The 12,633-nt window shown below is 38.2% G+C and overlaps 1 protein-coding gene across 1 annotated transcript in view; it reads right to left on the bottom strand.

The window, feature by feature from the left end:
- The window catches only part of syn2b (synapsin IIb), an 86,792-nt gene that overhangs the window by 35,615 nt on the left and 38,544 nt on the right, over window positions 1–12,633 (bottom strand). Inside the window, exon 2 of the mRNA XM_067586929.1 lies at window positions 3,965–4,022. Coding sequence (XP_067443030.1) covers window positions 3,965–4,022 — 58 coding nt within the window. The remainder of the gene's footprint in view (window positions 1–3,964; window positions 4,023–12,633) is intronic.

The raw sequence follows: 12,633 nt of genomic DNA, 5'->3' as shown, positions 1-12,633 counted from the left end.
CATTGTTACCCTTCCCAGGAGTGGTCAACCAACAAAGATCACATCAAGAGCAAGTCGTGTAATAGTCCGGGAGGTCACACGGGACCCCAGGGTAACGTCTAGGAAAATAAAGGCCTCTCTTGCAGTGGCTAATGTCAGTGTTCATGAGTCCACCATCAGGAGAACATTGAACATCAGTGGTGTGCATGGCAGAGGTGCAAGGAGAAAGCCATTACTCTCCACAAAGAACATTGCTGCCTGTCTATGGTTTGCTCAAGACCATTTGGATAAGCCAGTAGGCAATTGTAAAAATGTTCTGTGGATGGATGAAACCAAAATCAAACTATTTGGCTTGATTGAGAAGCGTTATGTTTGGTGACAAGCAAACACTGCGTTCCAGCATAAGAACCTTATTCCTTCTGTGAAACATGGTGGTGGCGGTGTCATGGTTTGGGCTGCTTTGCTGCCTCTGATCCAGAACGGCTTGCAATCATTGATGGAACTATGATTTGTGAGTTGTACCAGCAAATTCTATGGGAAAATGTCAAGGTATCCATCCGTGAACTGAAGATCAACAGAAAGTGGGTCATGCAGCAAGACAACGACCCTTAATGGCAGTCGTACCAAAAAACAGTTAAAGCAGAAGAAAGTTCATATTTTGGAATTACAAAGTCCTGACTTTATTCCTATAGATATACTGTGGAAGGACCTGAAGCGGGCAGTTCATGTAAGGAAGCCCACCAACATCCCTGAGATGAGACTGTTCTGTAAGTAGGAATGGGGTAAAATTTCTACAAGCTGATGTGCAGGGCCAATAACGGTTACTGGAAACATTTAGTTTAAGTTATTGCTGCAAAAGGGGGTCACACCAGTTACTGAAAGCAAGGGTTCATATACTTTTGCCTCACACCAATATGTAAGCTTGGATAATTTTCATCAATGAATAAGTTTGGTGTTGTTTATGGCCAGGTCTCTCTTGAAAAACAGATTTTAATCTCTAAGTGACTTTTACCTGGTTAAATAAAGGAAATCAAATGAACTGGTTACAATAGGACATACAGACAAGGATAATAGTATTGATGGTTATAATCTATATAGGACTGTCTGACCCAAAAGGTGCAGGGGTGTTGCAATCTTTATCAAAAGTAAGTTTCACATGAATGTGCTTCTCTCTTAATCGGTTGGTTGCTCTAGGACACCTTCAGCTGTCAGTGCTTCTCTAACTTCTTTAATGCAGCTTTTATCAGCATTGAATTTTAGTGAAATTGTCATTATTGGAGATATAAACTGGCTATAACCGGTATCTGATATTTTTAAAGCTCATTGTGACTCACTAAATCTCTTTCAGATTGTTGATAGTCCTGCTAGACCTAATCTGAAAAATAATCTCTAAATTGATCTAATCCTAACAAATGTTCCTCATATATACACAGCTGCCTCTGTATTCGCAAATGACATTAGTGACCACTGTGTCCACTGCCACAGTTAGAAATACAACAATTTCCAAAACCAAGCCATGCATCATTATAAACCTTATTGCTGACATTGAAAATGCCTGGAAATTATTTTATGATGGTTTCACTGAGTTTGTCGACAAGTATGCTCCCCTCAGAATGTACAGAGTAAAAGGCTGAGACAGTGCATGGTTCACTACACAGATTTATCTGACTCACTTCATGAGTGCAATGTGGCATAGGAAAAAGGAGATCAGGTCTTGATTTAGACTGGCCACTCTTCAGGTGACTGTACAATGTATGCACAGTTGCAATTAGAAAAGCCAAAGCTAATTATTTCCTCACTGAAACCTCAAACACTCTAAACCATCCTTTAAAATTTTGGAAGGCTATTAAATCCTTATCTGTAAATAAAAATGGCAAAGAGCTTCCTTTGCATTGTTAAGGACTGACATAAAATCACTGATAAGGCCAAAATGCTAAGTTGTTTTATTGAGCGTTTCATTGCCTCTGGTCCCTTGTGGGACTCTCTCAACATTACTTGTAAGAATTCCCTACTGTTTATTCTGACAGTCATGTTACGGTAAGTTAAACATTTAATTTTAATCCAGTTACAGTCTCAGAGGTGCATAAAGCCCTCAAACTTTTAGACACTAGAAAATTGGCAGGTCCTGATAACTTGGAGCCTTACTTTCTAAAGCTAGCAGCTGATTTTATCTCTCCCTGGACGATAACAAAATTCCTCTTATATGGAAATCTGCCTTTGTTCTTCCCCTGTTGAAAGGGGGTGACCCTACAGTTTTAAACCATTATAGGCCCATCTCCAAATTGTCTGTCCTGATTAAGGGACTGGAATCCCTTGTAAGTGAACAAGAGTTTTTCTCTGCTAAATATATCTTATCTGATTTTCAATAAGGTTTTAGGAGAAAACACAGCACAACTACAGCAGCCCTAAAAGTAGTACTGTAAGTGATTTTATTGAATCTTTAGACAACAAGCAACATTGTGCAGCACTTTTCATTCACTTATCTAAGGCTTTTGATACTGTGGATCATGCAATATTGAAGCAAAGACTTATCAGCGTAGGCCTGTCACAACAAACTGTTGGTTTGAAAATGATCTATAAGGCAGATCTCAGTGCATGCAAGTAGAAGGTATCACTTCTAGCTCCCGTAGAGTATCCAAGGGTGTGCCCCAGGAATCAGTCCTGGGGCCACTCCTATTCATTATATATATCAAGAGTCAACAGAGTCAACAGCATCAAAAGGTTTCCACAGTTTCTAGTTTGATATACTGCTCTGCGTCTACACCAAATCAGGCTCTTTATCAGCTACAACTTGCTGTTAATACTGTAAAATATGCATTGTGTGATTTAAAACTTGTTTTGAATGCTGACAAAACAAAACTAATGATGTTTTTAAATGCAAAATCAAAGGCACTGAATCTATCTATCTATCTATTATCACTTTTCAGGGCTCTGAGATTGAGTCTGTATCTCAATATAAATATCCAGGAATTGTAATAGATGATTCTCACTCTGGTGAAAAAGTTGGTGAAAAAACTGAAGTCTAAATTGGGTTTTTATTTTATAAAGAAGTCTTGCTTTTCCTTTAAGGCCAAAAGGAGACTTGTTGCTGCGACTGTCTATGGCGATGTTATTTACATGCATGCATCCTCGCAATTCCTACATGCGCTGGATACTAACTGCCATGGAGCACTGAGGTTTATTACAAATTTTAAAGCCCTTTCTCACCATTGCTCTTTGTATGCTTGGGTTGTATGGTCTGCCTTGTCCACCCGTAGACTTAACCATTGCCTATATATAAGGCTATTCTTGGTCTGCTTCCATCTTACCTATGGTTCAACATCCTTCAGAAAAGTATGGGAAGGTACTGTCTTCGCTCCCAGGACTTATTCCTACTATCTGTCTCTAAAGCCTGTGCTGAATTAGGAAAATTGGCATTTAAGTATGCTTCTCCCTGCTTGGAATCAGTTGCAAAATTACCTGAATCTTCGGGAGCTCACTGGACGAATTTAAAGTAATTCTAAATGACTTGGAGGCAGGCTCATCTGGCAGTAGATGTTTGATGTAGATGACTTGTGATGAATATTGATGAATATTTTTGATATTTTATGATTCTGTAATTTATTCTTTTTATTCATTGTAAGTTGTTATATGTCCTTTTATGTCTACAACTATGTTAATTGTGCTGCTGCCTTTCTTGGCCAGGACTCTCTTGTAAAAAGAGATTTTTCCTGGTGAAATAAAGGTTAAATAAACCGCTTTTACACTTTAGCTCTTTTTAGAAACATATAACTTGCTGTGTAAAGCAATAAAAAAGTCTCATCTGAAAGACATTTTCGTTTTATTGAAAATGTTGTGCACCAGTGTCTCTGCTTGTCAGTAAAAGCATTTCCATATCAAACATCTGAATATGGTGTCAGTTCACTTTCATCTCTGTTCAGACCCCCCTCCAACCTTTTATAAACGATTCTGCAGCATGATATGTCTATAAAAATCAATGTAATACCTGCTCCACTTTGATGTCGTACTCCCCAATGACCTTCTTTCCCCGAAACACTTTGGCCCTGGAAGAGAAGAGAAGAGAAGAGAAGAGAAGAGAAGAGAAGAGAAGAGAAGAGAAGAGAAGAGGAGAAAAGAAAAGAGAAGTGTTTTCCATTAGTACACTCAAAGGCTCTTAGTTGTCTATGCTGCCCTCTACTGGACATCATATTTCCTGTGGAACAAATAAGAGAAAGAAAATGGATGCCCGCTTGTGCACTTTTAACGGCCAAACTCTCTCAGTTGTAAGGGAAAGTTTATTCTAGTGACCTTTAGAACACCTCAGACTGACACAGGAAGTCAGTGTGGCCTTACCAAAACTGCAATTAGTGTAATTTTCATTGAAAATCATTAAATTCTTGTCAGGGCTGCAATTCTGCTGCTATATTAAGAGCTGTCTTGCAGTTTGAATGATGAATGTATCCAATAACAGTGTGGTTTGATGTTGACTTCTTAATATCTTGGCTGCAATTTGCTCAAGAGTGATGTAGAAATAGATTATGAGTAAACACAAAGGCAGGCAGATGGAGAGCACACAGACACAGATAGACAGACAGACAGATGGACAGAGACAAGAGACAAGCAAAGAGGTACAGGCTGCCAGCCAACAGACAGATGAAAAAAAAGAAAAAAATTCATTTTACACAACCCTGTATATGGATCGCAGATGGTTTTCACTGCTTACATCATCAGCCCATACACTGATGCTAAACAAAACAGTAATCATGAGTGTAGCCCAGAAAGAGCTAACATGTTATTGAAGCCCTTGCTGACAATGAAAATAGAGACCATATACCTTTACAGCATCTAACCTTCTGGAAATCTTTGTTTTAGTGCATTTGTTGATGCACCTGCTACAGTATAGAATAGATTTGTAAGGAAAACAAGAAGTTGCATTATCTTCAAACAGTAAAATTTGTCCAAATATAACACTGCTGCAGTCCAAAGCGAACCCCGTTCACGTCTACATCCTTGAACTTCCTTGAATCATCTAATAAAATAATTCATCCTTGTTAAATATCACAGTATACCAGCCTGTGTACCATAATATGACATTAAATCAAATTGAATGTGCACTGGTGGTTCCTCTCCATGCTGTCAAATTAAATATGTATATAAGATTTCTTCCATATAACCTCATAGGACATCATGTAGTACAGCGCAGAAGCATCTGGTTTGTTAGTCTAGTTCATTAGGATCATACCATCTGTGAGAGAAACACTTTGAGGGTATGATGCAGTCACTTCCAACAATCAATAACCATGCAGCACAGTTGATAACCTCAGAATTACGGCAGTATATCTTTTTCAGCTGTGCTAGACGGTGCAATTCCGTTATGGTGCATTTTCATCAAAATGGGCAGCTGCTTGAACACGCTCCAGTGTTGCTATGATGACGCCTGTAAATTAAACACTGAAAGCTTGCTTACATCATTAAAAACATCATGTTTTTGACTGAAAAATGTTATCTCTCTCTGCAGCGTCAACTCAAAATTTGCCTTACAATTTCTCAGAAGAATTCATTACAGAGTAAATTAGGCTCCACATTCAGTATGTGTTCAGTATCTGCAGCGAACGAAGCAAAACTATACACAAAGACATGGGATGTCAGGCCATCACAGTAATGGACAATTATGGTGTTCTAATTAAAGGCAGCGGATCTAGCTTTCTCCTTTTACTCCATCAAACTGCATAATGTAGTTGTTTGATGGAATATAATCAAAACATGTGCAAATATGAATCACTCTATTAGAACTTGAGGTGAATGACACAGCACAGGAAACAGATGCTTGTCACAAAGAGGAAAAAAAAACTTTCATATTTAATTTTTGTGGGTTGACAAGAACTTGTTTTAGCATACACCTGCATAATGCTTATGCTTTAAAGCTGTATCACTTGATTTTTTAAGGCCACTTAAGGGGAGCAGAACAAGTTGAGAACAGATAAGTGACATATAATCTCATTATGAAGTTGTTATGCCAAATTTGTAAGCAAACGATCGCCTATACTGTACATCCAGGAGACACAAAGCAACATTAACATTAATGGTGTTTGTGGCCACTGTACTAATATAAATCCCATATCTACTCTTCTTTTTAGTCTGTTTTGGTCCTGATCAGCTCCTGAGAAAATATCTACATTAGCTTTTAAACTGCTCCTTCTTTAACAGTATGTTGACCAGCTAGTTAACCAACTTCGTGTGCTGTTTGGTGTTGGGCTGGTTGCAGTTATCCAATCCTGCTGGAAAACAAGGTTGATAAGAGCAGAGGTTGCAGCCTTAAAACCAAAACAATGAGCTGAAAGATGCTAAACACTCTAGAGAGCAGAGCTGACTTACACATAGTCATCTGATCTCCTGTTAGAATAAAAACTATTGATTATTGCAGCTTTAACAGAAATTTCAAGTACATTGCAGTGACCTGGAGTGCACAGTGTTTCATCAAAAGCATGCAACCTGATACATGTCACCTGTAACACGGAAAGTGCTATCCAGTGGTCTGTTACCTTCACTATCCAGTTTGGTATTCAAATAATGTGAAACACAAACAATCTTGTTTTATCTGTAGGATCCATTTCAGACTATAGACGAGCAGTGCTTGAGCTTGGAAGACTGTTAAGTAAATATAAAGGTGCCAAAACAAATTTCCAGCTTTTCAAAAAAGCAGAATGCAGGAAGTCTTGCTGAATATTTGTCCTTAAGTGGCGCAGACAGCCATGGAGAAAAAAACGAAGGCACTTCATCTTCAAGTGAAATAATACATTTATTCTTTGAGCACAGGCAATCAAAAAACCAACACGTATCGACTATAAGTCTTCATCAGGGTCTAACAGACACATAATCAATCTAAATTATATACCAGCCGTGAGTAGCATTCAACCCAACCCCATGGAAAAATAAATGACCAATAGGGGGCGTTTTTTCCAGCTTTTTTTTACACACTCCCAGACCAAACAGCTAACACGGCTATAGACTTTAGTCCTATTAGGCTAAAGGATATAACACATTATGAAGTTGCAATTAATTTATCATCCCTGGCAGGTCATCCCTAAAGCTCCTTGTATTCAATTCCTAGCACCGTGTCTTATAATGAGACTTAAAGGAATGCAAGTCAGCAATGTTTTCCTCATTTAGGATGGTGTTGGCACATGATCTGATTAGGATGAGACCAACAAGCTTGAGCACTAATTGAATTTAATTAGATTTTTGAAATTTCACTCAGGCAAAAAACAGGAAATGAAGCCAGAACAATTAATTTCATAAGAAGAGTGCTGACACATTCTCAGAGACAGAGATCCAGATGCTGTTTCATCACACTAAACATCTCCCATCCCCAGTCACATTTGGGAAAATACTTATAGTGTGTTATTTAATGAATTACAAGTGAAAAAGCACATTGTTGAGATACACTGAAGACAGTATCTTTAAGAAATATTTTCTGTGTAATTCTTTAAAACATTTAAATGACTGGCAATGGATTCTAAAAAAAAACAGTCACAAATAGGGATACTGCAGAAGCAAACATAAATTAAATTGTGAGTCAGATGGATTTTAAGATCAAGCAAATTGAATTTTGTCTGCACCCCTGAACTGTGCAATTAATTCTTCTTTTAAAAGGATGTTGGAGGCAATATAATCTTTTTGTAAACCCAAATTGCCAACACACTCTGTTACAAAGCGGAAACCATCTAAGTTTCTATAGTAACTGCAGCAGGATGTGTGGGTGATATTAAGATTTAGATCTCACTCTTGCTGTTATCTTAGCCTACCTTGTGAAGCAGCTGGATTTGCAAGTTCACAAGATCATGTGAAAATCCATCTTGTCAGGCTTCAAGTTATGCGCTTGTGTCCAAACCACCGGTGGTTCAGAACCAATCAGCATCCTATGAGGATTCTCGTGTGATCTTGTGAATCCAGCTGCTTTGAATAGTAAGATGGTGATCGACGGTGATGGACAGATGGTTCATCCAATCACCTGCCAAGTATATTTTGAAAGTGCCTGCCCTTTCCCAAACAGTTTCCAAGGACGACTTCTCAGATGTTTCTGTGTAACAAACCATCTGGTGTGTCAGGTTAGCTATTATCCAGCTGCTGCTGAGAATAATGTAACTCAGAGGGCATGATGGAAGGCTCTTAAAGACTGAAATAAAAGTGAATTACAATCACTACGTGCACTCTTTAATTCATGGGGTTAGGAGCTCAAGCAGATACATCTGGAGTAAACATCTGAGAAATGGAGTTGGAATGGAGGTAGGAATTTGAGGATAAGAAATACTAACTCTCTATATATTAGAATATGTAATATTAGAAATATAACTGTAATTTTAAAAATAAGTAGCATATACAGTCATTAGTAATGGCTCTGGGTAAAGATGTACAGCCTAGAACATGTAAACCTTACATGTTTTGCCCATAAATCTGCTATTATGACTTCACATTATCATGATGACATGGACAAATGAGATGGACAAGTCGCTTGACAATAATTGATACAGATTTGTGGAGCTGGGAGAGAAGCCACTAAAAAAAAACATGGCTCTGTGCCGGGTTAAATTCAACAGCTGAGCTTTGTTGACTCCATTTTTTCAGGGTCATTCGATGCGCTCCCACTTTTCGTTATTGATCTATGGAGTCTGAGTCTGAGACAGACACAGAGTCGTGTGGAAATTAAACCTTTCAAATCAATGCGTGGTAATGGAGAAAGGGACAGAGAGAAAGAGATAACATAAAAAGAGAGAAATACAGAGAAGGAATGAGTGGAGTAAGTACTGCAAATCAGGGAGATAAAAATACACAAATTACATTTAACATAAGAAAGATTGATGTGCAATGTATCTACAATATGGACTTGTATTAACAGCATTTGCCTATTTACCATTTCAGTGTAATTATCAAGATATTTTGAGATAAAAGATAAGTTTTTGCACATCATGTTGGAGCAATTATTTGTTTACTTGGTTACCAAGGATTCATGGTAAAAACAATTATCCCAAAATAAATTTGGATGCTTAATTGCGGAATGGTCATCAAATGTTCAATGAATTAGTCTGAAAATATTCAGCTCAAGCTATGTTTTACACAAATTTAAGTCCAAGTCCTGCATCATATAATGAGTTAGAGTTGATAAGAATAGACACCATAATCAGGATGTGATGAGTGTCTACAGCCCATTAAAGCATGATACGTATCATTATTTGACCGGTGATGTTCTTTGTCACTCTCTTCCACACTCCCTTGTTTCTCAGTTTCCTTCCTTAAACACATAAATTTCCCCACCCAACTTTCTGTTTTCCCTCACTGTGGTGATCATGATTGATCCAATGCAATACACATTAGTAGAACACATGCATGCAAATGAACCGTTTTTATCGGTTTAGTGAGACAAGAGTGAGAGGCAGACTGTGTTGCTATGGTGTTTTAAAAAGTAGGAAGTACAATCTCCGGGAACAGCATATTGACATAATTGTCTACCAATGGAGAGAATCTATGTGATTAAAGAAGCAAAGCAGCATTTGCGCACTATCTCAACCAGACTTGATAAAAATACAGAGCTGGTATTTACTTTTATTGGTTATTGTCCATTTCCTAGGTGACATGTGACATGTTCCTTCACTATGAATGTTATGGTCACATTAGTTTGCTAGAAACAGCTCCAAAGACTAATAACAACAATCACATTTTCAGTCTCTGGAGAGCAGTTCTGTGTAAGGCAGACGCCACTGCATATGCGTAGATAGGTGATGCTGTTTACATTGATCTTTGGAGCCATTTCTAAACAAAGATGCTCAAACTCTTCATGGTGAAGGAACATGTCTCCCAGTGCAGCGGCGTGGCTAATTGACATGTTTTTAATAGTTTTTGGACAACAACGGAGGTCTAAGGCACATAGGAATAATGATATATCAGGCTTTGGATACACAATAATTGTAAGTAAGATGGGTTTATTGTTGGTTTGGCTCTGCATGTGAGATTTGTTAACAATAAGAAAAATATAGAAAATCATCAGCTAAATCCTTTAAGAAATTCATATAACCAAGAATGCTTATTTCAAAAACCTGTATAAAAATGAAAGTGGGTTCTGCCAGACCATCTTCCCTCTCTGGCACAGCACTGTCACTCTGGTAATGCAAGACTATGCACGCCCAAACCATCTCTTTTTCTCCTCACTTAATCCACAAGTGATTCTGTAAAACAAGACTGTGCCTGTTAGGGTGAAAGGACACAATACGTGTTAGAGCCATCTAGTAAGCTCCAGTGTGGTGGGAGATAGCAGGTGTGTAATTATATGGCTGGTGGGCACGCTGTTACTGCAGGTGCACACCGATATAGAGGTACAGTCAAAGGAATAACACAGGGGTTGTTGAACTACGTCAGCTGTAGAACAAGAATTGATTTTTAGTCTCTATGGAAACTTTCTGACTGCATGCTAACTCTTAAGTTTTTCAGAGCATCAGAGCAGCGTTACTGACTGACAGTGGTAACAAAATGTTGCTGCTCACTGTTTTCCATCAAGCACTCGTCCGAATCAGTGGTGTAAAGGCAGGTATTTTACTCAGGTTAGCTGATGACAAACATCTGCTCTGACATCACTGTTTGGGAAGTACTACACTAGGCTATTTACTTGTAGATTAGTACAAAAGAATAACACTTGAGACTGGAGGAAGGAAAGATGGATGTGAGAAAACAGCATGATGTATACTGACTGACTAAACATGGAGAAGCAGCATTCAGCAGTTTTTATGCATCTGGATCAAACTCCCAGAAAACATGAGGTCTACTCAAACTCTCAGTTCTTTTAAATCAAGACTGAACAGTTGCCTGTTAGCCCCTGCCTTTTATTAAAGTGAATTTGGGACTATTTATTCTTATCTGACACCATAGCCGCACCGTAACTTCTCAACTGATCTCTCTTTTTCTATTTTTGCTCATTTTTTGATCTTAGATTTTATTTAACTTTTAATAATATCTCATGTCTCTTTTACACCTTGCCTTCTTTGTTTTATATAAAACACTTTGAGTTGCCTTGTCGTTGAAAGATGCTGTACAAAGTAACTTGAATGAGAGCCTTGCCTTGAAGGAAACTGGCTGGATTTCACAGAGCAGTACTAACATTGTACGTTGTATTGGACAACTGATTAAACAGGACACCGCAAGCTCACAAATTCTCCTTTTATTCAGGGCTAAAGAAAAAAAAGCTGAGAGAATAAAATTTGAGAAACACAGGCAGTTCTGCAGTAAATAAAAAGGATAAAATTGAGTTTGGATGCTGACTGGTGTAAAGGTAACAGCTGTGACACAGAGTGTGTAACACAGAGTAGTTGAGAACCACAGTGAATCGTCCAGAGACTCATCAGACACAAACTAACAAGCATACACAGAATTTTTTAGCTTCTACTTGTTCATCTTCTTCTTTTTTTTCTATCCAGGAGGATCTGTCTGGCATGTGTCCTTCAGTGCCTGTGAGTGTTTAAGTGCACCCCTGTGCACATCATGAGTGGAAAAAAATCCCAGAACTCTGATTGGCTGCACTGACTGAATATGAACAGCATACAAAGCTTCAAATCAGTAGTACTGGCTCACGTATTCTTCCCTGAGGTGAAGATGTCACTTGAATTATTTAGCTGCAGCACAGGAGGATGTAACACCTCCTTCTGTCACTATCCTCCATCTCAGGCCTGCAGGAACACAGGTATCACACCCTCTCTACATGTAAATATATCATGTCAGTGTATCTGGCAAAAACTGAAGTACTGTACAACAATATATAGGGTTACAAGTCAATTTAACTTTGACATCTTCTATACAGTCTAAAATCTAGATGAGCACATTTGATAAACATTAGCTTAAAAATCTGGTTAGTTAGTCAGTAACGACAGGCTTTACTGTGCTTTATAGATCGGTGAGAATCAATATGTTGTTCATTAATAGATTTCATCTGGATGCGCTGCAGCTCTTTTCCAGAAGTTAATTGGTAAAACAGTTGGAAATTGCCTTCCCAATGAGTTAAACATCCTGCTAGAAAGACAAATCAAGTGTCATGCTGAAGGAGGCAGCAGCCAGAGGGATTTTTCACAACCTGGAAACCCAAAGTTGGTCATATTTATGGCTTCTTACTGATATATAAAGCATTACTATAATATTAGGTGTGTTAACCACTGATAAAGCCTTTAATAGAAAGCTTTTTTAATAGTGACTTTCCTTCTAAGTTGAATAATTTCTAACAATGGAGACTCCAGATGATTAAAAACATAAACATCTTGCTGTAAACTTAATGACAAATACATTTGTAGATTGTATAACTTGTAGAGTCTGAAGTGTGTGTTTGTGTGTGTGTGGTGGTAGAGAGATTAGTATGTGTGTGTTTGGTATTATAACATTACTGTGATAAATTATGACCTGCAGGACAGGCTGTGCTCTCATGCACACACACACATGCATGCTCAGAAGTGTGTGTGGGTGTGTGTTAGTGTGTGTTAAAGCACCCAACGGCAGCACATCTGCCTTATTGAAAAAAAGGCTTGTCTGGGGAATAACTTCAAACTAAAAGCTTGATTGCTTTCTTAAGGTTTCACTCAATCCCGCCTGCAGATATTGAGAGATTGGTTGCTGAACTGTGTGTGTGCTATGTGTGGGTTGTTT

The sequence above is a fragment of the Thunnus thynnus genome, chromosome 4 (genome assembly GCF_963924715.1).
Source record: "Thunnus thynnus chromosome 4, fThuThy2.1, whole genome shotgun sequence".
In the NCBI taxonomy this organism is placed as follows: domain Eukaryota; kingdom Metazoa; phylum Chordata; class Actinopteri; order Scombriformes; family Scombridae; genus Thunnus; species Thunnus thynnus.
The sequence above is the reverse complement of the archived record's forward strand: the minus strand, read 5'-3'. Positions and strand labels throughout refer to the sequence as shown.